A 27,555-nucleotide genomic window follows, 5' to 3' on the forward strand; every position below is an offset into this window, starting at 1 on the left:
AGAGGGGATCAGAGGGCCAATTCATATGAATGTTAAAATCACCCATAATCAAAATATTGTCAGCATTAGTTGACAAGTTAGAAATAAACTCACCAAATTCATCCAGGAATTCAGAATATGGGCCAGGGGGTCCATAAACAATGACAAAATAACACAACTGATGTCCATACTTCTGCCCCAAACAATATGTAACATCATGGGCAGAGCGGAGAATCAGATGCTCAAACAATCCATACCTGTGACCCCCAACAGTTATTAACGTAAGCCTAGACTTATAAATAAAAGCAATACCCCCGCCCTGCTTCATACCACGGGAAACATGACTAAATGTGTATGCCGGTGGGCACGCTTCATTCAGGGGAAGACAACTGTAGGTTTAAGTCAGGTTTCACACAAACCAATCATATCCAAATGATGATCCACAAATCATTGATCAACGTAGATTTTGAAGACAATGATCTAACATTTATAAGACCCAAACTAAGGACCTTGGCAGAGTTGACAATTGGACTATTTGGGTTTATGGGTGGTTCCAAAATCACATTTCTAAGATACCTAAAAATAGGTTTAGGCCTGACACACTCCACACGGATCGCAAGCATCAGACATGAAATATTTAATACAGCAGGAACAACCAGCAGGCCATCCTCGACTCCAGTGTCATCCATTGTAGTAATAGGGACTAAATTTAAAAAACATATCCCCCTGTAAATTCTACGAACACGTCTACCGGAGCAGGCCACAGTCTCAATCTGATAAATCTCCCTCCCAAAAAAAACACTTTCAGCACATTGGATTGTCCGCACTAAATTCCCCGCTAAACTAGTGGATCCCACACCCACATTCATCCCATATTCTGTGACCTGCTGTATACTCCAAGTGTTACCCTCCCTGCAGAGCCCTATCTATATTCGCGGACAAGATGGCAGCTCCCTCTCTAGTAGGGTGAAAGCCAGCCGGCATCAACAGATCACGCCGGCCACAGAATGAAGGCCAGTTATCGACAAAACCAAAACCGTGTTGTGTACAAAACTGTGCCAGCCACATATTTAACGATAACAGCCAACTAAAAAACCTCATCACCACCCCGGGAGGGGAGGGGACCAGAAACTATTAATCGATGCCGACATGACCTTCTAGCAAGGTCACGTCCTCTCTATGTTCATTTTTGTAATTTCTGACTGCTTCATCTTAACATCATTTGCGCCAACATGAATAACTATATGACTGTATTTCATGTCATGTTTCTTGGTCTGTTTACCAATTTGCAGCGTTAGAACCCTGAGGTAAGAGGCAGTGTCAGGAGCTCTCGCCCCAGGAAAACACTGAACATCAGCTGGCATCTGCAACTCAACCTTACAGGTGATGGAATCCCCTATCACTAACACCCGACGTTTTGGCCTGGGGACAGGAGTGGAAGTCCGTGGGCTCATAAGACTGACATCAGGCATATCCAGAGGAGAAAATCCGTTCATAGTTCGCACAGGCGAATATAATTTGGGTGCCACAACCGGGCACCGCGCCCCACGTGACTTCTGCCGAGCCCCACGTGACTTCCTCTGCCAGACGACAGTCCGAAAACCATCCTCCCCGGCTGGCCCCTCTTTACTAATGCCAGTAGACATAACAGCTGGGTCAACATCGACTATGCCCGTAACATCAATGTCCACAAGGCTAATAAGCTGTTCCAACTTACGAACACGGCTCTCCAAGAGAGCCACCCTCTTTGCCAGCATCATATAAAAATTTTTAAAAACACCAAAAACACAGAATTTAACCCACTCCTAAAAAATAATAAAATAATAATAAAACAATAAAATAAAATAAACAATAAAATGAGATTCACAACAAATAATCAGCCAAGTTGAGCACAGCTAGCTCAGTTAGCTTAGCATCACTTAGCTTAGCTTGTCCTGAAACGTCCCGACATTCCTGTAGAGACGACAACTGCCGATGTAAATGTCAGCCTCTGCCGCTGCAGCAGACCTGGCTGATAGGCTCCGGCGAAGTCACGGGTCCAGCTGGAAACCGTCGCCAAGTCACAGTTAGACTATAAGCTTCCAGTAATTCACAATCCCGGCTAGCGGCCTCCCAAAACGAGCTGCATTCAGACCAGCGGACGTCAACTGAGCCACAAAGCTGATTCGCGACTCTTGGAGAGACAGGTCCAATCACCTGCCCCAGACAAGTTGCAAAAACTGGCTGGCTGCCTCCAAAGTGCCACAGATGCCGAAAGCAAACAGCGCTGCCGGCCACCCCGACGAGCCACAAGCCTGAATGGTGCACCGACACAGCCGCAGCCTAGCCAGTGGCTCTGCTCACGCCGCCGCTGATCGCTCTGCTCACGCCGCCACTGATCACCATACAGTGTGTTTTAATGTCTTTATTTAATTCCTGGGATTCCATTTATTACAGGGAGTGATGTATTTCATTAATGTAATTTTACTAAGATTATTACAGTAAAATAGATTTTCCAAAATAATTGGAGATCTTTTTTAATGGGTTCCACTTGTTACTTATGACTAGGTAGGCCTTAAAGTAGAAAAGGTTGCTAACCCCTATTCTAATTGACATAGTAAATTTATCTTGTATTCCAGACTAGAGAAGTATCCATAACTAGAAAAAGCTCTTGAAATTACCTTCAGCTGGAGTACATTTGTTACTTTGTATTGTTTCTTGTACCACAGTTTAAAAAAAAAAAACATTTTTAAAATGTAATAATCAGTGGTGGGCAGAGTTCCACTAATCCACTAACCGCTAATTGTTGAAGCTAAAGTTTTCATTATCGAATTAGCTTTTCAGATAACTTTGAAAACCATTATGGGACCAATTATCTTACGATAAGTTTTAATGCGATAATTTTTAGACCACTAACATATTTTTGGAGGCATGGTGAAAACAAAGCTTTATAGTCACAAACATTTATTAAGTTTTAAAATCAGTTGAGTATCTACCTGTTGTACCAATGTTTTGTAGTAGATGTGCAGTTCTATGCTCTGCAAACAGAGAAGAGCTGTTTCCAGAAGAAACTGCTCTATCCTCTCTAAACAGAGGAGAGCTGGTTCCAGAAGAAACTGCTCTATCCTCTGCAGGCAAAGGAGAACTAATCACGGAAAGGAAGAGAAGAGAAAAGAAAAGAAAAAGCTCATTTCTTTTGACCCCATATTGGTACGCGAGCAATATCACCCAAGTCGTCTAGAGGCATACAGTTTTAACCTATGGTTAAAAATTTTAACCAAACTAATTTCGGACAAGTTATTTAAATTAACGTCACGTCTAAAGTTTTATAAAGTGAAAATATCATATATATGTTCTAGTTTTAAAGTATTGCACTAATTTTGAAGGTTTTAGTGTGGACATGCTGTCTCCAGGTGCATTATTGTTAATGTCAGTACATTCACGACAGAAGAAATGCATTTGAGACGCTCTGATCAGGCTCCACACGGACAACAATATTAAACTCTTTTGTATATTGTGCCTAAAACTCTGGTGAATATATTCTCTGGGTTTATAGACGTTGTTATTGTGTTTGTTTTATGTAAAAATGCCAGAAGAAGCCCAGGTTGCTTCTCCATTATTTCAATTGGAATCATTGCAATCAATTCCTGTTTGCTATTTAGAGTTCTGTTTATGTCAAACACTGTCTGTCATCTTTGTTCCAGAGTAATATATATATATATATATATGTATATATATATGTATATATATATATATATATATATATATATATATATATATATATATATATATATATATATATATATGTATATGTATATGTATGTGTGTGTGTGTGTGTGTGTATGTATGCATGTATGTATAAGTTGTCTGAAATTCAGTTTGCGTTCATTAAATTCCACGCTTTTTTCACGTTTATTAAATTCCATCTTAAATGTAGCAGACACGGATTATCTGGAATTTTGTTTTGGCAAGTGTTCACGGTCTCTACTGCCATCTACTGGCCAGTAGTGCTCATGGCAGTATAAGCGTCTGGACGCCAGTAGAAGGGAGTGTTCAATTTATTTTTACCCCGGTTATGTCAGACGGTTGTCAGAATAACAACTTGACTTTTTTGCTTTTTGCAAATGGCTTTTTTTAAACAAATAAAAAAGCATATTTTACAAAAGCACCTTTATATGTAAACACCAACACACACACCCCACATTAACGTGTTGGTTTTTACATAGAATGAATGAGTCAACCAATCAGTGTTAGCGGAGGCACATTTTACCCATAATCCCTTTGGCATCTGTCTGTGTTTGTTACAAAACTTCAGAATTAGTGCATTATTTAAAATTAAAAGATATATGTTATATTTTACCTTTGTAAAATGACAGAATTGACATTAATGGAGTTATTCTATCGGTATTAATTTTATTTATAACTCAAAACCATAAGCCAGGACTGCTTTGTTTTCCAAGACCTCCGTCTCACGGCGACACTGCTATTGAGTAGAGAGTTGAGCTTTGCAGTTTCTCTCAGCTGCTTCACCGTTGGAACCTCCTGTTTACTACATAGTTTCCAGCAGTGAGCAGGACGCACAAAGACAGAAGTGCTGACTCATTGTTTGGGTCTGTGGTCACCTTTGATGCTTCCAGAAGCGATTGTGGTGTTAAAACTCTAAATCAGCTTGTTTGTAGTTGCAAGTGTAGTGGAGACAATACTGGAAGTTATCGGTTAGCTGTAGCTTCCGATAAATTTTTGGGTGGTTTATCAGTTTAGCTTTATAAAAGATAACTTTTTAGTTAGCCGATTATCTGTTATCAAAGCTAACTCTTTGGTTAGCTGTGCCCACCACTGTTAATAATCTAACCTTTCTGAAACATTTTAAGGAAATGACAACTGTGAGAATAACTACAGTATATAAGAAGTACACACTTTTGGCTTTTGTGTGGTTTTCTTCATGGCATCAAATGAAAGTAAAAACTATTTTTTTATATATAAAATAAGATATGCTTGTTTATCCCATGCTGAAAAAAATCTCTTAAAGACGATCTAAAAAAACAACACAATATAATGGATTACATAAGTTCTCACCCCATTTAAAATAACCAATTACTACTAAATCATCAGTCTTACAGACAGTTGGTTTTCAGCCAGACTAAAGCCAACCACATGATGATGACATATGAATGCGCATTTTGGCAAGGTCACACAGAACTGCAAGTGTGCTTGTTTGCGGAGGACCTGTTATAAAGGTGCATCTTGGTGAGATGACACCTCAACATAGATAGTATTGCTCATTTTTGTTCACAGAAATTTGATATTTTTGAATATCATAAAAACAGGTAAAAGCCAAAGAAGATGTGTACTTTTTAAAGTCACTTGCCACATACACATTTCTCTGCAAGCTCAACTTCAGATCATGAAGGCTTGACCTGAAAAGAGTCCGTACCTGGCGATAACAAAAATATGGTTTCAATCCTTTTACTTTGAGTGGCCCATTTGTTATTGCTGTTTTACCTCCTGAATTTGTACAAATGTTCCACCACAAAAGCTATTTCCTTGTGGATAACAAAAATATGTACATAAATAAAAATTACTACTCTACTACTAATAATAATACCAGCACAGTCCTTGAATATTTTAACTTCTGTCTTTATGAACCAGAAAAATATGTTACGTGCTGTCAGTTATGCACTGTGGATGCAGTGTTAAAAAAAGTGTAATGTATGTACATAGAGAAGTTGACTTAATCATGTATAAACTAGTGCATATTTCTGTGTGTACCCCAGTTTTTCTGGGAAGAGAAGTCACCACATTTCTGATGAAGACATTTATGGCTTGAATACTCAAATTCAAAGTTTTAAAGGTTGAGGAGATTATCTAATGTTAATATTTGAAGCTGTTCACTGGAAATGGCACTAATCAGTCATTTTAGGAGCTGGTGAATGTGTAAATGTGTGAGGCACACATTTACCTGAGTTTACTTTTAAAATCATTGCTGTATTTAGAACATTCATATCTGAGTGGAGATTTATTGGTACCATCTCCTGTGGATTTTTTTCCCTCTTTATTTCTGAATTCATTCTGAATGCAATATATAATTAATGTGGGTGTCACTTCTTTGGTTGCTAAAATAAATAGAACAAGCACACATAAACATGTATCCCATTTCCTCATACCCAAAGAATTTATTGATTGGAGGCTTTGACGTTTAATAGGCCATTATGTTGATTAGACACACAGGACCTGATTTACTAAGACCCCAGACAACAAGTGCTAAATTGTGTTGGCAATCCAAACTTTTGCGCATTGTGGTGGAGACAGATTTGTGGTTGAAGAGTAAATGTTCAGTTGATAGCAGGTGGTAAGGTGATGTAGACAGCAATATGTAACTAGGATTTTGCGTGTGTTAATGGACGTAAGCACAAAATGAAATTGAAATAAATCTGACTTGCAGATATGTGCCTCTGATAAGCACAAACTCTGCAACATAACTGAACATGTTCACGCACAGGTATTTAAAACAGAAAGTAAGAAAAGCACACAGGCAGCTTTGCGCAGAGTTCTGTGTGCATTCCATCAGCAGGATGCATTATATTTATTCACCAGTTTGCTAAAATGCAATGGATGTAACATTAACTTAATGTCTGAAATAGGAGATTGTTTTATGTAAAAGCTAGTCTGCACATTGTAACAACAGAAGAAGTAAGTTCTACACAGCACCTAAGGCCTGGTGGGCCACTGCTTATTCACAGATACCACAGCATGAAAAGGATGATTTTCTCTGATTTTCTCTGGAGGGGATGTCTGTCCATCCTAAGTTACTTCCCCAGCCAAGGACATTACCCATGTACAGCTGGGTGGACTGTAACAATCCAGAGATGCTTGGTCTGTGGACACAGAAAGGCAGCCTGGAGCATACATCTGGAATCAAAGCCCGTCTGTAGACTCTATATGTTTGTATTCCAGTTCCTATCTCACAGAGCCACCTGCTCTGTCTCTCGGACCTGTACGTAACACCTTCTATTATACCTCAGTGATATACAGCACAGATCATATCGCAGAAGTTTCAAGCATGCTCAGATTCCTATGATACAGTCCCATCTCACAACATACACAATATACATCTTTAATGAAAAATGTATTAATTGCATTACTTTGGTGCAGGTGGTTTAATTTATTTAAATGTTCCTGACATTAATACAGCATCAAAATTATACATATGCAATGGCTAATATTGTGTTTGTTATTAAGAGTCCCTCGCTTTAATATGTACTCAGAAGACTCAATGAGCCACTTGTACAATGGCAGCTTTGAATCTGTGCAATTAATTTTAAGACTTTGCTCCAGAGTTGTAATGAAGACTTGACTATGCTGCAGGGAATCAAACTCAGAGGTTCAGAGAAGCCAAGCAAAAAGAGGGATAGAATTATTGTCTGCCTGCCTGCCTGTGTCTGTCTTCACATCTGCCAGCTTGCCTGTCTGTCTGCCTGCTCATCGCCGCTCTTTTATTTGCCTGTCTGTGTTCCATGGGGTGGAATCACCTCAGCCTACTCTTGTGCCTGCAGGCACGGCATTGGAAAAGAAGGGAGGGAAAGAGTTCACTGATGCCCTGCAAGACCTGAAGAAGAAAAGCGGCCCCCTGGAGGTGGCAGGTGGTAAGTATAATTTTGGAACTAGTACCTTGTGATAAAAGGATGTTATTTAAAGCCTGTACCCTGATGTCAACCACCCAATCCATCCTTGAAATTTTCAGTTAAATTTAGTTTCAGTTCAGTTTATATAACACCAAATTGCAGCATAAGTTGTCCCAAGGCACTTCACAACCGACCAGACTCAGAGCAGGGACCAACTTTGGCCATACTAACAGTGGGGAGGTGATGGTCTAGTGGTTAAGCTTTGGGCTTCAGACCAGAGGATCCTCGGTTCAAGACCCAGCCAGACCAGAAAATCACTAAGGGCCCTTGGGAAAGGTCCTTAATTCCCAAGTTGCTCCCAGTGTGTAGTGAGCACCTTGCATGGCAGCACCTTGGCATCAGTGTGTGAGTGTGCCTGTGTGAATGGGTCAATGCGAGGCATAATTATAAAGCGCTTTGAGCGTCTGATGCAGATGGAAAAGCGCTATATAAATGCAGTCTATTTACCATTTAACAATAATGACAATTAAACATGCAAACAAAAATAGATGTCTTTCCACTTGGGAAGCCCCCTAGACAGAGTTCATCACATCCAGGGACTTTGGTCCATATTCCACATGGTCAGACATGGGACCACCAAGTAGTTCAGCCATTATTGAAGATCAACAGCACCTAGAAAAAGAGAGAGAGCAGAAATCAATCAGCCAAAACAAACAATTCACAGACTTGAATTATCAGCACCAAGTGACATAGTAACAGACAGGATCCTATGCTGGCAGCTAGCCCTTTGCTTCACCAATGGTCATCTGGATTTGACTGCAGAGAAGTCAAATCCAGAAGAAAACAGCCATCTAAGAAGAAGAAAACAACCATCTATTTCCTGCAGCTAGTAGGGGTGGGAATCTCTAGGCACTTCACGATTCAGTTTGATTACAGTTCAGAGGGCGTGATTTGATTATAAAATTATTGTTGATGCATCTTTTTTTTTTTTTTTTTTTTTTTTTTAAATACAGGATTTCAGTTTCTCCAGGACATGTTTCACTGAAATCATAACAATTTAGATTTAGGCTGTTAGTGACCATCCAATGATCCACCAGAATTACTTTGTGCACTTCTGTGACCGGTTTCAAAGTATACGTCATTTGAAACAAACAGCTACGGAGACTTCCGTAAACAAAGTACTCGTGAGTACTCGGGTGTTTCCGACAAGTGATGTAGCGATTAGAACCATCCCAGTGTGTGCTTCAGTGGAATGTAGCTGCTAACGTTAAGAAAGGAGATTCATTCCAAAGTTTACACAAGTGTGATGTTATGTTATGATAACTTGTTTTTAAGTGATAACTGTTAATTTTGATGTAGTCAAGGTAAAAGCAGCAGCCTTGAGACGGTTTTGTGCACCTGCAGCCGTGTCATAAACGCAGCCTGTTAAAAAAAAAAAAAAAACGCTAATAAGTGTTGTATATAACTGTGAAAAATCTAATATATATATATATATATATATATATATATATATATATATATCTGTGTCATCATGTTGCCTGTGAAAATGGCACAGAGACATTCCACGTCCATTAAGCGGCAATAAACAGCTGAAATGTGGGTTACAACGTAATAGCTTAATAGCCGTTTTAACCCGAATGTCAGCTGTTTATTTTTTAAGGGATTATTCAACAGTAATTCTCTTTTAAAAAGTTCCTTATAGGTACTGACAGTTTTATGACATTTGAACAGTGTTATATAAAGTACCGGAAAATCACACTTAAGTAAAAGTACAGATACTCACTAAAAAAATGACTTTGGTAGAAGTTCAAGTCACTGATTGAAATGCTACTCAAGTAAAGTCTTAAAGTATCTAGTATTTATTGTACTTTAAGTATGGCAAGTAATGTACAACTAAATGTACTCAAGTATTGAAAGTAAAAGTACAAGTAAATTTTAATAATCAAAAACGGACTGATTTTTATATATATATATATATATATATATATATATATATATATATATATATATATATATATATATATAAAAGTTTATCTAGGCTTGTAAATGACTGGTAGTACAACCCCTGGCAAAAATTATGGAATCACCGGCCTCGGATGATGTTCATTCAGTTGTTTAATTTTGTAGAAAAAAAGCAGATCACAGACATGACACAAAACTAAAGTCATTTCAAATGACAACTTTCTGGCTTTAAGAAACACTATAAGAAATCAAGAAAAAAAGATTGTGGCAGTCAGTAACGGTTACTTTTTTAGACCAAGCAGAGGAAAAAAAATATGGAATCACTCAATTCTGAGGAAAAAATTATGGAATCACCTTGTAAATTTTCATCCCCCAAACTAACACCTGCATCAAATCAGATCTACTCGTTGACATTGACCCTATGCCATGACATTGACCCTATGTGTCTTTTTACAAGGAATGTTTTCGCAGTTTTTGCTCTATGGCAAGATGCATTATCATCTTGAAACATCCCCAAACATCCTTTCAATTGTCCAAAATATCAACGTAAACTTGTGCATTTATTGATGATGTAATGACAGCCATCTCCCCAGTGCCTTTACCTTACATGCAGCCCCATATCATCAATGACTGTGGAAATTTACATGTTCTCTTCAGGCAGTCATCATTATAAATCTCATTGGAACGGCACCAAACAAAAGTTTCAGCATCATCACCTTGCCCAATGCAGATTCGAGATTCATCACTGAATATGGCTTTCATCCAGTCATCCACAGTCCACGAATGCTTTTCCTTAGCCCATTGTAACCTTGTTTTTTTTCTGTTTAGGTGTTAATGATGGCTTTCATTTAGCTTTTCTGTATGTAAATCCCATTTCCTTTAGGCGGTTTCTTACAGTTCAGTCACAGACGTTGACTCCAGTTTCCTCCCATTCGTTCCTCATTTGTTTTGTTGTGCATTTTTCGATTTTTGAGAGATATTGTTTTAAGTTTTCTGTCTTGACGCTTTGATGTCTTCCTTGGTCTACCAGTATGTTTGCCTTTAACAACCTTCCCATGTTGTTTGTATTTGGTCCAGAGTTTAGACACAGCTGACTGTGAATAAACAACATCTTTTGCAACATTGCATGATGATTTACTCTCTTATAAGAGTTTGATAATCCTCTCCTTTGTTTCAATTGACATCTCTCGTGTTGGAGCCATGATTCATGTCAGTCCACTTGGTGCAACAGCTGACATTTGAAATGACTTTAGTTTTGTGTCATGTCTGTGATCTGCTTTTTTTCTACAAAATTAAACAACTGAATGAACATCCTCAGAGGCTGGTGATTCCATAATTTTTGCCAGGGTTGTATTTTTATTTTTATTTTATTTTATTTTTTAGCACTGTTGTTGTGCGTTACCTGTGCTGCTCCACAGCCTGTCTAGTGGATTTTTATTTTATTTTAGCACTGTTGTCGTGCGTTACCTGTGCTGCTCCACAGCCTGTCTAGTGGATTTTTATTTTGTTTTAGCACTATTGTCGTGCGTTGCCTGTGCTGCTCCACAGCCTGTCCAGTGGATTTTGATTTTTATTTTATTTTTTTTGGCACTGTTGTCGTGTGTTACCTGTGCTGCTCCACAGCCTGTCTAGTGGATTTTTATTTATTTGTTACCACTGTTGTCGTGTGTTACCTGTGCTGCTCCGCAGCCTGTCCAGTGGATTTTTATTTTATTATTTTATTTTATTTATTTATTTATTTTTTTTTTAGCGCTGTTGTCGTGCGTTACCTGTGCTGCTCCACAGCCTGTCCAGTGGATTTTTATTTTATTTTTTAGCACTGTTGTCGTGCGTTACCTGTGCTGCTCCACAGCCTGTCCAGTGGATTTTTATTTTATTTTTTACCACTGTTGTCGTGCGTTACCTGTGCTGCTCCACAGCCTGTCCAGTGGATTTTGATTTTGATTTTATTTTTTTGGGCGCTGTTGTCGTGCGTTACCTGTGTTGCTCCACAGCCTGTCCAGTGGATTTTTATTTAGCGCTGTTGTCGTGCGTTACCTGTGCTGCTCCACAGCCTGTCTAGTGTCGGATTCCCTGTTTGGGAATCCGCTAGCTTAGCGTAGCTACTAGCTCTTAGCCGTTTTAGCATGGCGGCTTCTCCTGTCTCTCCCGTACTTTTCTGCTCTGGGTGTGAAATGTTTAGTTATTCCTCGGCCTCTTTTAGCAGTAACGGTACATGTAATAAGTGCAGCTTATTCGTAGCTTTGGAGGCCAGGCTGGAGGAATTGGAGGCTCGGCTCCGCACCGTGGAAAATTCTACAGCTAGCCAGGCCCCTGTAGTCGGTGCGGACCAAGGTAGCTTAGCCGCCGTTAGTTCCCCCCTGGCAGACCCCGTGCAGTCGGGAAGGCAGGCTGACTGGGTGACTGTGAGGAGGAAGCGTAGCCCTAAACAGAAGCCCCGTGTACACCGTCAACCCGTTCACATCTCTAACCGTTTTTCCCCACTCTACGATACACTCGCCGAGGATCAAACTCTGGTTATTGGCGACTCTGTTTTGAGAAATGTGAAGTTAGCGACACCAGCAACCATTGTCAATTGTCTTCCGGGGGCCAGAGCAGGCGACATCGAAGGACATTTGAAATTGCTGGCTAAGGCTAAGCGTAAATTTGGTAAGATTGTAATTCACGTCGGCAGTAATGACACTCGGTTACGCCAATCGGAGGTCACTAAAATTAACATTGAATCGGTGTGTAACTTTGCAAAAACAATGTCGGACTCTGTTGTTTTCTCTGGGCCCCTCCCCAATCAGACCGGGAGTGACATGTTTAGCCGCATGTTCTCCTTGAATTGCTGGCTGTCTGAGTGGTGTCCAAAAAATGAGGTGGGCTTCATTGATAATTGGCAAAGCTTCTGGGGAAAACCTGGTCTTGTTAGGAGAGACGGCATCCATCCCACTTTAGAGGGAGCAGCTCTCATTTCTAGAAATCTGGCCAATTTTTTGGGATCCTCCAAACTGTGACTGTCTAGCGTTGGGACCAGGAGGCAGAGCTGTGGTCTTATACACCTCTCTGCAGCTTCTCTCCCCCTGCCATCCCCCTATTACCCCATCCCCGTAGAGACGGTGCCTGCTCCCAGACCACCAATAACTAGCAAAAATCTATTTAAGCATAAAAATTCAAAAAGAAAAAATAATATAGCACCTTCAATTGCACCACAGACTAAAACAGTTAAATGTGGTCTATTAAACATTAGGTCTCTTTCTTCTAAGTCCCTGTTGGTAAATGATATAATAATTGATCAACGTATTGATTTATTCTGCCTAACAGAAACTTGGTTACAGCAGGATGAATATGTTAGTTTAAATGAGTCAACACCCCCGAGTCACACTAACTGTCAGAATGCTCGTAGCACGGGCCGGGGCGGAGGATTAGCAGCAATCTTCCATTCCAGCTTATTAATTAATCAAAAACCTAGACAGAGCTTTAATTCATTTGAAAGCTTGTCTCTTAGTCTTGTCCATCCAAATTGGAAGTCCCAAAAACCAGTTTTATTTGTTATTATCTATCGTCCACCTGGTCGTTACTGTGAGTTTCTCTGTGAATTTTCAGACCTTTTGTCTGACTTAGTGCTTAGCTCAGATAAGATAATTATAGTGGGCGATTTTAACATCCACACAGATGCTGAGAATGACAGCCTCAACACTGCATTTAATCTATTATTAGACTCTATCGGCTTTGCTCAAAAAGTAAATGAGTCCACCCACCACTTTAATCATATTTTAGATCTTGTTCTGACTTATGGTATGGAAATAGAAGACTTAACAGTATTCCCTGAAAACTCCCTTTTGTCTGATCATTTTTTAATAACATTTACATTTACCCTGATGGACTACCCTGCAGTGGGGAATAAGTTTCATTACACTAGAAGTCTTTCAGAAAGCGCTGTAACTAGGTTTAAGGATATGATTCCTTCTTTATGTTCTCTAATGTCATATACCAACACAGAGCAGAGTAGCTACCTAAACTCTGTAAGGGAGTTAGAGTATCTTGTCAATAGTTTTACATCCTCATTGAAGACAACTTTGGATGCTGTAGCTCCTCTGAAAAAGAGAGCTTTAAATCAGAAGTGTCTGACTCCGTGGTATAACTCACAAACTCGTAGCTTAAAGCAGATAACCCGTAAGTTGGAGAGGAAATGGCGTCTCACTAATTTAGAAGATCTTCACTTAGCCTGGAAAAAGAGTTTGTTGCTCTATAAGAAAGCCCTTCGTGAAGCTAGGACATCTTTCTACTCATCACTAATTGAAGAAAATAAGAACAACCCCAGGTTTCTTTTCAGCACTGTAGCCAGGCTGACAAAGAGTCAGAGCTCTATTGAGCTGAGTATTCCATTAACTTTAACTAGTAATGACTTCATGACTTTCTTTGCTAACAAAATTTTGACTATTAGAGAAAAAATTACTCATAACCATCCCAAAGATGTATCGTTATCTTTGGCTGCTTTCAGTGATGCCGGTATTTGGTTAGACTCTTTCTCTCCGATTGTTCTGTCTGAGTTATTTTCATTAGTTACTTCATCCAAACCATCAACATGCTTATTAGACCCCATTCCTGCCAGGCTGCTCAAGGAAGTCCTACCATTATTTAATGCTTCAATCTTAAATATGATCAATCTATCTTTGTTAGTTGGTTATGTACCACAGGCCTTTAAGGTGGCAGTAATTAAACCATTACTTAAAAAGCCATCACTTGACCCAGCTATCTTAGCTAATTATAGGCCAATCTCCAACCTTCCTTTTCTCTCAAAGATTCTTGAGAGGGTAGTTGTAAAACAGCTAACTGATCATCTGCAGAGGAATGGTCTATTTGAAGAGTTTCAGTCAGGTTTTAGAATTCATCATAGTACAGAAACAGCATTAGTGAAGGTTACAAATGATCTTCTTATGGCTTCGGACAGTGGACTTATCTCTGTGCTTGTTCTGTTGGACCTCAGTGCTGCTTTTGATACTGTTGACCATAAAATTTTATTACAGAGATTAGAGCATGTCATAGGTATTAAAGGCATTGCGCTGCGGTGGTTTGAATCATATTTGTCTAATAGATTACAGTTTGTTCATGTAAATGGGGAATCTTCTTCACAGACTAAAGTTAATTATGGAGTTCCACAAGGTTCTGTGCTAGGACCAATTTTATTCACTTTATACATGCTTCCCTTGGGCAGTATTATTAGACGGTATTGCTTAAATTTTCATTGTTACGCAGATGATACCCAGCTTTATCTATCCATGAAGCCAGAGGATACGCACCAATTAGCTAAACTGCAGGATTGTCTTACAGACATAAAGACATGGATGACCTCTAATTTCCTGCTTTTAAACTCAGATAAAACTGAAGTTATTGTACTTGGCCCCACAAATCTTAGAAGCATGGTGTCTAACCAGATCGTTACTCTGGATGGCATTTCCCTGATCTCTAGTAATACTGTGAGAAATCTTGGAGTTATTTTTGATCAGGATATGTCATTCAAAGCGCATATTAAACAAATATGTAGGACTGCCTTTTTGCATTTACGCAATATCTCTAAAATGAGAAAGGTCTTGTCTCAGAGTGATGCTGAAAAACTAATTCATGCATTTGTTTCCTCTAGGCTGGACTATTGTAATTCATTATTATCAGGTTGTCCTAAAAGTTCCCTAAAAAGCCTTCAGTTGGTTCAGAATGCTGCAGCTAGAGTACTGACGGGGACTAGCAGGAGAGAGCATATCTCACCCGTGTTGGCCTCCCTTCATTGGCTTCCTGTTAATGCTAGAATAGAATTTAAAATTCTTCTTCTTACTTATAAGGTTTTGAATAATCAGGTCCCATCTTATCTTAGGGACCTCGTAGTACCATATTACCCCATTAGAGCGCTTCGCTCTCAGACTGCGGGCTTACTTGTAGTTCCTAGGGTTTGTAAGAGTAGAATGGGAGGCAGAGCCTTCAGCTTTCAGGCTCCTCTCCTGTGGAACCAGCTCCCAATTCAGATCAGGGAGACAGATACCCTCTCTACTTTTAAGATTAGGCTTAAAACTTTCCTTTTCGCTAAGGCTTATAGTTAGGGCTGGATCGGGTGACCCTGGACCATCCCTTGGTTATGTTGCTTTAGACGTAGACTGTGTTTCATAATTATTGTATGGCCTTGCCTTGCAATGTGGAGCGCCTTGGGGCAACTGTTTGTTGTGATTTGGCGCTATACAAGAAAAAAGTTGATTGATTGATTGATATTAGTCAAAATACTGAACATTGTGCACATCAAAACCTAAACGAGAGTAGGCTACTCACAGGAAACAGTTATTTATTTCTATATGTATTTATTTATTTTCATTGTTACATGGTTTTATCTTTTCTGTTGTGTTTTGTTTCATTAGGTTCTTTTGGTCTCTTTCGCTAAAATTGTATTGTAACATTATTAGTCTATTATTATTGACTGTTATTGTCTGTTATGTAGACTATTATTGTTGTTGCTATAATATATGAATAAAAATAAATTAAAAAAATTACAATTTGACTCTTTTACGACAACGAAAGCTGAGCCATTCATTATACAGAAACCAACACAAATGTGCTGATGCGAACAGCTTAATGCTAACTTTAACATTGAAATCGCCATAGACATGCTAACGTGTTAGCATCGGTCCCGTTTTTAGGTTATAAAATATATCTATCAACTGTTTCAGAAGACCATAACAGGTCAGTTTAACATAAAAATATTAAATATTACTTACAGACATATGCTCTTCATGGTTTTAGCGGGGAAAAATTAGGATAAAGCAAAATAAAGCAATCAATCCACGAATCGTAGATCGAAGCACTGCTTTCACCTGCAAATCACTGCTTCGATTGGTTCAAGGTTCAAAGCCAAGCATCGATGCAGAAAAGTTGATTACAAACCAGCTGCAGGTCTGTAATCAATGTAGAGAAATTATCATTTTCCTGACAAACACCCCCCAAGTGCGCAACTGCAAAAAAGCCTATCGGACATGCCTCATGACAAATCGGCCTGCATACATGTCAACCCCTTTGAGGGTCCACCTGTATAACCAAGTGAGAAAATCCATAAAATCAGCACAAAATCCTTATAACCTCCAAATCCCACCAAAATTAGTTTTATTACAGGACACACAACTGCATATCGGTATCACGTAACTGGGTTTTTGTCCACATATTATGAGTTGCCACAATGACATTAAAGTCAGGATCATTAGTATTTCCTCCACAGTTGAATTTCAAACAATAGAGATCTAGTATTCATGTGTCAAGCTGAATTTTATAGAACTGAATGTGTCAAATTTAGTTATTTTTTTACAGAAACAAGAACTGTGTGTCATTAGTGGAAATAAAATCATGAAAAATAAATACAATATAATGAACAAAATAAAACATGCCTCAGAACTTCATCAAGTGTATCGAAAAATCGCCTCGCCAGTGCCTATGTTGCAGACGGGCATGTCAAATGATCCTCGACTTCACCCCATGTGTTTATTAGGGCTGGGCATAGATAAGATTTTATCGATACCATTATCGATTCCGCTTATCGATCATTATCGATACCTCTTGTGAATTTTTTGTGTACTAAAAGTAGGCTTTACAGCTTTTCTATGTCAGCGGGTCAAACAGCTTTTTCTTATTGTGCACCCGCTCTGTGGAACGGTCTTCCTGTGACCATGAGGCAGCCGGAGTCTGTGGACAAGTCAAGCCTTAAAGCCTATTTTTATTCTCTTTCTTATGAATAGTTTTTATTTTTTATCTGTTTTATTCTTTTACTTCTCTTTTAAATTATGTATTTAAATTTTTTAATTTTTATTTATTTATTTTAATTTTTTATGTTGAACTGTTCTATGTGACGTGCCTTGAGATGGCTTTTGTTGTGATTTGGCGCTTTATAAGTCGATTAAATTGAAATTGAATTGAACAACATTTTATTGAGTCTTAAAGTAAATAAATATGAAATTGGTCACCAGATCCTTAAACTTTGTCCATAATAAACTCTACATGGTGGATCCTTGATCTCTGGACATAAATAAACTAAATCTGTAGTTTTTGTCAAAAGCATTTCCTTTCAGAAATTTTGGCATGAATGTCTTTCCATATATCTGAGCTGAGCTCTTACAGCTGGCTGTGCTGTAATTAATTCATAAAGAACACAGGATGTATCATTTTGGGAAGAAAAAAAAACGTTTTAGTCGATTGTAGTTTATTTTCTGTATTACAGCATTTGGAGAGGTGTCATTTTATTTAAAGCGGCAATTTTGTGTCAACGGAACAGAGGACAATTCTCGTTTCTTGACTACAACATGACAAGAGTCCCAGTTAGTGACTTTAATCCACACAAAAGCGATTCACGATATTTTAATGGCTTTGAGAGGAGTTAAGAAGCAGACTTACCGCTTCTGAAAAGCAGCGAATCAAAGAACCACGAGCCAGTGGTTCGAAGCATTACTTCAATGGCTCACGCATCAAAGTGGAGTCGCGCTGCAGATGATTACAGACCCGCTGCAGACCAAAACCCTGAATATCTAAGACTTTATTTGTACGTCCATATGACTCTGAAACTCTGAAAATCCGTATAGGTTGACATGTATGGGCTTGACTTCGTTGCACTCACTAGTAATCAGTGGTGTCTCTGGGTGAAAACACTACTTTTTTCATGTGTGTTTGTGTTTTTTTTTATTTTTGTAACGAGTCACAGCATTGCGAATAGAAAATGTATCGGAGTAGAAGTATGCAATTAAGGTCGGAAATGTAGTGAAGTAAAAGTGAAAGTAAGCTGAATTTAAAAAACTCAAGTAAAGTACAAAGTCTCCCAAAATATACTTAAGTACTTAAGTACAGTAGTGAAGTATTTTTACTTTGTTACTATACAACACTGCATTTGAAAGCGTCTACAAGCTTAATACTGCTTATATATTGTTCAAATTCAGCCAGATGTCTGTGTAAATTGGGGGTTAAAATGGCTACTACACACAAACACACACACCACATCCACAGACTCTCACAAAGTAAAATATTTTTTAGTTTCATTGAAAGCTCCCTGGTTTCCTCTGGGTGCTCCAGTTTCCTCCCACATCCAAAGATGTGCGGGTTAGGTAGATTGGAATCTTTAAATTGTCCGTAGGTGTGTGAGTGGGTGTGAATGTGTTTGTTTGTCTGTTTGTGGCCCTGCGACAGATTGGTGTCCTGTCCTGGGTGTACCCCGCCTCGTGCTCTATGACTGCTGGGATAGGTTGTAGCCCCCCCTCTCCCCCCGACCCTTGATTGGACTAAGCGGTTGAAGATAAGTGTGTGTGTGTGAAAGCTCCATTGAAAGGAACACAAAGCAAAAGATGAAAATAATTTAACATTCCACTCACCCCAGTGTACAGATTTCCAAATAAATCCGCAACAAAAAGAAGCCCTCACGCATGCATCGCACTCACTCGTGCGCGATCGCCAGCCAAGAAAATGGTCCACTAGTCCTCACTCGAAACGACAGCCAGAGATCATTTTCGAGTTCCACAAGTCCTCAGGTACAGATGGCCAGCCAGAGAATAATGTCCGATCCCAGCTCTGCCTTCAACTCAGATTCTGTCAGGATTGTGACATGTTAGATAGAGAGTCCATTATCTCCTGAAAATAGCGTCTTCTGAGTTTTTCCAATATGAGACATGCATCTGCGTGTCCAGGCATGTCCATGATCACAGCAGCAGTAAATCACCATCGTGTGACACAAACAGCAGCATCACGACATTTTAGATTCCAAAATCTGACAGACTCTGAAAAGTTTAAGAGTTTCATCTCCTCTGTAAATCTGAGCCATCACTTTCAAATAAAAGCGCAGAAGCTTCGTTATCAGACATAACCGCATTCGTTTTGCTCTGTCCGTCAGCCATCAGATGTTTCTGTTTTGCTAATAAGTACATCACACGCCGAGAAATGCAGAGAATTGCAGAATGAGATGTTTTCCAGAAATGCACCTGTTAACTCACTCAGGGAGAGGAATAAAAAACATCAGAGTCCACTAGTTATTAGCGCACGTGCACAGAGAGACTTACAATCATGAGTACTTTGATGTTGTGTTGCTAACTGGGACATTAAATATGTGCAACATGTCCTTTTAACCATGTAAAGACTTTTCAAAGCAAAGTGCACTACTCGCAATTATTAAAGGAACAGGTATGTTTCTGTACTATTGACAGGATTATTAGGAGCACAGGCCAAAGCAATGACAGGAGAGTGTAGTATATAATGTTTAAATTTGTTTTAATAAAAGTTTTGTTGGCATGCCGATCGATTTTGTTATGATGTAATTTTCAGACTTGATTGACTTGGGTTATTTTGTAGCTTTTAATCATGAGAAAACTGCCAAACAAATCAAGAATACTCATAAGCATCAAAACAAAAATTTATCCACATTTATATTTATTCACTTGCAATTATATAACATAACCTAAAATTTGTACTTGCTCCTTTAATAAATGTGAGTAGTGCATGTGCAGCGAACCCTAATGAATTTACTTTCAATTCGCCCTATTGACGTTTCAAATCCTGCAAAACCTCGGAGAGGTTGCTGCGCTGCGAGATCTCAGTAACACTGAGAACTGCATTGAGACGCTCTGATCAAGCTGCGCTTTAACTGCTGCACATGGACAACACCATTAACATCACAACATAAAACTATTTTTATATTGTGCCTAAAACTCTCATGAATATATTATCTGGGTTTATAGACGTTGTTATTGCGTGTCTTTTATGTAAACATGCGAGAATCACAGGCTGTCTCTCCGTTATTTTCAATGGGAGCTGCTGTGAGCTACGCTCACTTCCTGATCATGTCGTTCTGGGGGAAAGTGAAGTTTGCTCTTATAATGTCTTGTTTATTGTTCTTTACAACTGATTATTGTTCTTTACAACACTGTTTGTCCTCTTTGTTCCAGACTAATATATATGTCTGGAATTCGATTTGTGTTTATTAAATTCCACTCAGATTAAACGTAGCAGACACGGATTATTTGTGATAATTGTTTTAGCAAGTTTTCAGGGTATCATGCATGCAGTCTCTTATTAACGTGACGAAAAGCATAAAAAATTACATTTTTGTAGTGTAATATTCATTTACAATTGTCATTGTGTGGATTCTCTATGTTGTTTGACTGCAGCGTCTCTCTGGCGCGCAAGGGATTATGAGATATGTCAATAGGGCGAATACATTCTTCAACAGCTCAGCCATATTTGCACCCATGTGGCTCTCATTCACTGATTCGAAATTCTAAAACTCGGGTGCAGTCGCTTGCTTACGTTAAAAGTACATTACCAAATATATATATATATATATATATATATATATATATATATATATATAGGTTTCCAAAAGTAATGTGAAAAATGCTTGTTAACAGTGGCCGGCACCTGCAATTAACATTTATACAACCATTTTTGACATTTCTGAATTTATTCAGAATCGTTCAACATCTGCATTTTCCCCCACCAGCAGCTAAGTGAAGCGTGGTGTCCCCTTGGCCTTCTCCAACTGTTGGGTTCCTGAACACTGAGGCATCTACTGTACATGCTGGATCATGCACAGATAAACGCACCACATGGCCAAAATGTCATATCTGATGATCTCTCACAGTTGCGATACGTGTCATCTTAGTATCCCTAAATAACTGCTCATTTGACACAGCCATTCCAGTCGTAACCAAGGATCCTCTGAAGAGACCTGGTACCAGAGACATCCATTCATCACCTTGGGTTACTGGTTGCCAAACAAAAGAAAAGAAAAGTCAGTATGATGCTTTCATCCTCACACCTCCTCCAAAATAGGAATCACATTGACAGGCTGTCATGAAAACGGTTAAAATCATCATTCACACTTTGCTTCAACAAAAACTCACTCATGCAGTGTGCCTGGCTCTGGCTCCATTGTGTGAAGTCTCTCCATCTTTCGGTGCCATCTGGAAATCAGCTTGTCCTCGGCTTGGTCTCCATTATCCGGTCCAGTCGCACTCTAGCTGCAGGCTAATGAACTCTGACTGCAGGCGTTCTCACTTTACAGCATCAGCGGCTTTGGCTGAGCTGTTCTTTCTACAGCTGGAGCTTTCACAGAAGACAAAACTAAATGTTTCAGCTCCACAGATGGTTCTGTGTTTTCCTCTGACGTTTCTATCCCTTTCATTCAACTTGTCTATTTCCTTCTTCCTTTTTCTTGTCTCCTCTTTTTTCCTCCCCTCTCCCCTTCTATTCTCTGTCCTACCGCACCACTTTTTTTCTGTTGTTTCTTGGTTCCTTCACTAATATTTTCCTCTTATTTTTTTTTGTCTTTTCTCCCTCTTCCCACTGTCTTCTCTCCTTTTCCATCAATCTGGAGAAGTGATTTCTCTGTCTCACCTTTTGTTTAAGTACTGAGAAAACTTAATTAAACTTTTGGACATGTGTTATATCTATTTCACAAAAAGCAAAGTGCTTTTAAGTCACCCAGGTCACCAAAAGGCACGTTTGGGGTTTAATATACTGCTTTTTTAAAAATTATGTGCAAACATGGCCTCATGTCCCAATACTGATTGATCTTAGGATGTGGCTTCTGTGTTCTTGCAAACTTTTTTGTTTTAGTAATTTGATCACTTTTTTCTGAAAGCAGATCTTAATAGCTGGAACATGTGCAAACTGTTAATATTGAAGTTGTGTTTCCATGGGATGCATGTCCAGTGGTCTCTATGGTTGACCGTCAGAATGCCTGAACACTGATGGGTCTTGTGTTCTTTATGGCAAGAGTGCACAACGATGAAGTTTTTGGTGGCTTTGTACAGCAACACTGTTTTGAAATGGAAGAAGAAACTCTGGGGCCAGTGTTGCTGAGAAGTGCTGCTTAAGAAGACAGAAAGCGGTGCACTTCCTTGACCGGTTTCAGCTTGTGGTGACCATTGAAAGGGGACTTTAGAGAATGTGAGTGCAGTGAGTGACGCGGCAACCTGACTGTACCAGCAGATGAATTGACAGTAGAAATTTGCAAACCCGAGGAATTGCTGTAGTTGTTTGCGGGATGACGGAACGTACCAGGCAGTGACTGCCTTCACTCTGGAAGGATCTGGTTCAATACAGTTTGGAGAGACAATGAACCAGAAGAAAGCCACTTTGTCACAATTGAATTTGCACTTCTCAGCCTTGACAAATCAAATCAAGTCAAATCAATTTTATTTATATAGCGCCAAATCACAACAAACAGTTGCCCCAAGGTGCTTTATATTGTAAGGCAAAAGCCATACAATAATAATAGCCATACAATAATTGAGGAGTCGCTGGAGGACTAACCGGATGTGCTGAGTGTGCGGAACAGGATCAGGAGAAAAAATCAGGATGTCATCTAAGTAGACAAAAATGAACCGGTTCAAAAAGTCAAGAAGGATGCCATTCACCAATGCCTGGAACATAGCGGGGGCATTGGTCAGGCCGAATGGCATCACAAGATATTTGAAGTGGCCCAACGGCATGTTGAAGGCCGTTTTCCCACTCGTCCCTCTCCCTGACGCGGACCAAGTGATAAGCATTCCGCAAATGCAATTTTGTAAATTGGGTCACCCCCGTATGATTGCGGACCGTGATCTCATTCAGTCCCCGGAAATCAATGCAGGGGCAAAGGGTGCCGTCCGTTTACCCGACAGAAAAGAAGCCGACCCCTGCAGGTGACGACAAGTGTTGGATCAACCCAGCTGCCAGAGAGTCCCGGATGCAGGGCTCCATAGCTTCTCGTTCCGGACGCGAGAGGTTGTACAACCTACTGGACGGTATCTCAGTGCCTGGAAGGAGGTTCCTGGCACAATTGTATGGCCTGTGAGGGGGAAAAGAGAATGCATGATCCTTACTGAAAACTTCAGGCGATGGACTCAAATGCTGGGAGCAAGGACGAGACAGGAGTGAACGAAAGGAGATTTATTTACAATAACAGATTAACAAAGGGTTTAATAGTGCTGAAGCTGGAGCTGGTGCCTGCAGAGCCGAGACAGGGCCTGCTTGTAGCGGTGGAAAGCCGGGAGCTGCAGTGCACATGGAGCCAGGCTTGAGAAGGAATTGTTCACAGAGGTCAGCAGTGGCACATCTTATTACGCAGTTCAGTTAAGCTTGACTTGGCTTCAGGAATGACTTGGAAGTTCTTAGTAGTTCTACATAATAGTTCATACAGTTCTTGGTAATGCACAGTCACTGACAGGAGCAGAATGAGAGGCGGAATCGCACAAACTCAGAGGCGGCAGGAAGTTAGCTGAATGGAGCAGAGCAGCATGCTCTGAGGCTCAGTGCTGAGGAGCAGCGGGACAGCTGCGAGTCCAAAGTGACATAGTGCAGGTAGTGCCGTGGAAGCCAGGAGACGTTGCAGCATGGAAGCCGCACAGGAAGGCATCTGGAAACACCAAAGGTCAAAGAGCTCTATTACGGAAAATAGAGGTGCCAAGTTAGCTTTGAGAGAAGGTGCGGGAAGCTCAGACATAGCACAGAGGCGTCTCAGAGAATCTCTCAGAAGTGCAGGGAAGCATCAGAGTTGAAGTAACGGCATCTCAATGTAGTATCTGGCCAAGACTGAGCTCAAAGCCGGGGGTTTAAATAACGCGCTCCTGATCAGGAGCTCATGAGCCTCAGGTGCGAGGAGATGATGAGTTACAGGTGCTCTTCGGCTCTGCAGCACGCCACCTGGAGGGAAAACAGACAAACAACACACAAGAGAAGAGAGAAGGGAGGGGAGAGAGACAGACAAAGGCAGCCCACGACAGTTGTGAGGGTTTGGGCATGTGCAGAGGAGGGACCCAGGGTATATCAGGACAATGACGATGAGGATGGACCCATCAGACAAGAAGTGACGAAAAAGGCCAAAGAGGAGGTTTATGGACATGGTGAGGAAGGACGTGACAGAAGAAAATGCAGAGGATAGAATGAAATGGTGACTGATGATGACCTCAAATGAGAGCAGCCTAAATAATAATAATAATCAGAAGAAAAAGTGGCCATGACAGAAGTTAAAATTAGGATTTATCACATGCCTCACTGGGTGTCCTCATTCAGATATGTCAGTGAAGCAACAGCTTCTCTATAGGCTGTTCTGTTAAGATGAATTGTAATTTTATCATCATTTTTAACTTGCTGTTCGAAATTAATTGTATTTCCTTTCTTTCTCCCCTCCTCCGCTTTATCTCTATCCTCTTCACTTTTTCTGTTTCCAATCTCTCCTTTTTTTTTTTTTTTTCCATCCTTTCTTTCAATTCCTCAGCTGTGTTGACTGGAGGTTATGGGTTGCCTGCTAAGTATGTCATCCACTGTAATAGTCCAGGCTGGGGCTCTGACAAATGTGAGGAGATGCTGGATAAGACGGTAAAGAACTGCCTGGCCTTGGCTGATGAGAAGAAACTCAAGTCTGTTGCCTTTCCCTCCATTGGCAGTGGGAGGTAGGAAATGACACATGCATACCTTACATATAGACTGTATTTACAAGTGCCATATTTTCCTGGACTGCAGTGGGTCTGTCACACCTTGATGATTTAGCCATATCTGTATGCAGATTTATGAAAATTTTGGCAATAAGTTATGCAGCTGTCACACCATGACGATTTAGTCAGCGTATGTGGACAGGCCCGTTTCCACTGAGTGGTCTGGGTTAGTATGGCACGGTATGGTATGGGTCGGAACTGTTAAGTCTGTCTTGATTGCATTTCCACCACCAGCAGAACACTTTTATCTGGTAGGCAGAGCATGTAGATGTTGACATGCACATCATCAAGCGCACGTACACTGTCACACAGCCTCGCTCATACACATGGAAGCCAAACAGAGTAATTTAACAATTCAAATTTTTTTAATATTTAATTTAATTTTTGTCTTGGTGGATCATGGGATTTATTTTCATCGCTTGCAGAATGATGAAGAATCGAAAAATACCCGTGCTAAACGCTGGCGTGACTGAATGAGGCACTGTGACAACTTAATTGTCTTGTGGAACAAAGTGCTGGTGTTTTCTGGTTAAGGCTGAGAAATGCACCTGGAGCAGAAAAACCACAGAGGGACTTACTTTACAATTCTACGTTTCTTCAGCCATGACAAGGAATTAAAGTATTTTCAGATGTCAATTTCAAAAATCAGGACACTTTATGTGATTAAGTTTTCATCAGGTTGTGATCATGAATCTGACTGAAACAGGCAGTGGTGGGTGTCATGATCCAGCCCTTTCGGGCCAGTTGTTTTGGCTCTGGACTCTTGTCCACTTCTGGGCTCTGAGCATTCTGTGTTTTACTCATATCATGTCAGGTTTTCTTGGTCTTGTTTCGGTTTTAATTGGTTTTGTTTTATTTACTCTGTGTATCATTTGCTTGCCATATATATAGTTTTGCTTTATTGTTTATTGTTTGCTTTCACTCTTGGTCTCTTAAGTTGCTTTAGCCACGCTGTGCACCTGTCCTCTGCTTGTTTGTTGACCTGCGAATCTGCCTGTTGTCAACCTGTGCTGCTGCCCCGCTGACTGACTCACTGTGTATCGTAGCATTGCCTGTTATCTCGATAAAGCCTTTTTACCTTTACCCCTTTGCCTGCGAGTCTGCATTGTGTGTCCTACCTCCTTCTGTGCCACACCACACCCCGGCCATGACAGTGGGTACAGTTCTGCTAATCCCCTAACCGCTAATTAACCTAACCTTTTTGTTAGCAGATTAGCTTTTCAGCTAACTTCAAAAACCATCAGTGGACCAATTAGCTTCCACTAACTTAGACCGTTAATGTTTTTTTTTTTTTTTTTTGTTTTTTGCTGGCATAGTAAGTAATGGCCAGAAACATTTGTAAACCCTAAAATCATACATGTTGGTTTCTGGCTGCTACGTATTTTGCAGCAGTCAGGCAGCTGTGAGGAACTGAGCTCAACCCCACCCCAGCAGAAAGGGCCTGGCTGCCAGGCTGGTACAAAAAAAAAATCATTTACACTCAACATACAGTGGTCCAGACGTGAGGCAGAAGTCATGAATAGCAAAACAGGTTATGGTTTTGATTTATAAACCAAATTAATCTGGATAGTTTACATTAATGTCAACTCTGTCATTTTTACAAAGTGAAATTATAACACATATCTTTTAATTTTAAAATAATGAATTCACTCTGAAGGTTTGAACATTAACACACACAGATGCCAAAAGGCATTATGGGAAAATGAGCCTCTGCTCATCACTGATTAGTTGATTTATTATATGTAAAAACCAACACACAAGTTACTGTAATGTGTGTGTTGGTTTTTACAAATAAATGTGTATTTGTAAAATATGTAATTTTTTCATTTATAAAAAAAGGCATTTGCAAAACTGAAAATTCTGTTTAACTTAAGTGTGATTCAGCTCAACGGCCGTGTGATATTTGGGCGGATGCTGTTCACACTGCCATCCAGTAGATGGCAGTGTTCTATGCGTTTTGACCCATCTACCGAATTCCTTATGGACCTGCTTGATGGCCTCAATCATATGTCAAATGTCAAGTAAATAAACAATGAATAATGTCTGTGGTCCATATCAGCTGGTCACCATGTGTGTCTGTTTTGTTTCAGAAATGGTTTCCCCAAGCAGACGGCAGCTCAGCTAATCCTGAAGGCCATCTCCAGCTACTTTGTGGCCACAATGTCTTCCACCATCAAAACGATCTACTTTGTGCTGTTTGACAGTGAGAGTATCGGGATCTATGTGCAGGAGATGGCCAAACTTGAAACCAGTTAAAGAAGTATGCTAACTTCCTCTTTCCTCACCTGTTTGTCCTGCAAGGAATTAGCAAGGTGTCTGTGAGTGATTGGATAAATATGAAGAGAAGAATCTTATGGCCAGGGAACTTGTTTTTGCATTATATGGTGTTGAATTTCTTACTTACTCGTTATTTCTGGTGTTTAAATGTAGGAATGCACTGTTCATTCTGCAGTTTTTTATAATGCAAACACTTGACTGAGAAGACTCACTTTGACATATTCATGTTATGACCGAAAACTCTTCCTCAACCACACGGCTTCCCCTGAAGT

The 27,555-nt window shown here is 39.9% G+C and overlaps 1 protein-coding gene across 2 annotated transcripts in view; it reads left to right on the forward strand.

Moving 5' to 3' along the window:
* LOC117517034 (core histone macro-H2A.1) overlaps window positions 1-27,555 on the forward strand; it is a 100,252-nt gene that overhangs the window by 69,909 nt on the left and 2,788 nt on the right. Inside the window, exons 7-9 of one of the 2 annotated variants that reach the window (XM_034177943.1) lie at window positions 7,512-7,601; window positions 24,790-24,964; window positions 27,097-27,266. In XM_034177943.1, the coding sequence (XP_034033834.1) occupies window positions 7,512-7,601; window positions 24,790-24,964; window positions 27,097-27,262 (431 nt within the window). In that variant the 3' untranslated portion in view covers window positions 27,263-27,266. Of the gene's footprint in view, window positions 1-7,511; window positions 7,602-24,789; window positions 24,965-27,096; window positions 27,519-27,555 lie in introns of those variants that run through there. The other variant, XM_034177944.1, reaches the window with a different exon arrangement.

Source organism: Thalassophryne amazonica, chromosome 9 (genome assembly GCF_902500255.1).
Source record: "Thalassophryne amazonica chromosome 9, fThaAma1.1, whole genome shotgun sequence".
Lineage (NCBI taxonomy): Eukaryota > Metazoa > Chordata > Actinopteri > Batrachoidiformes > Batrachoididae > Thalassophryne > Thalassophryne amazonica.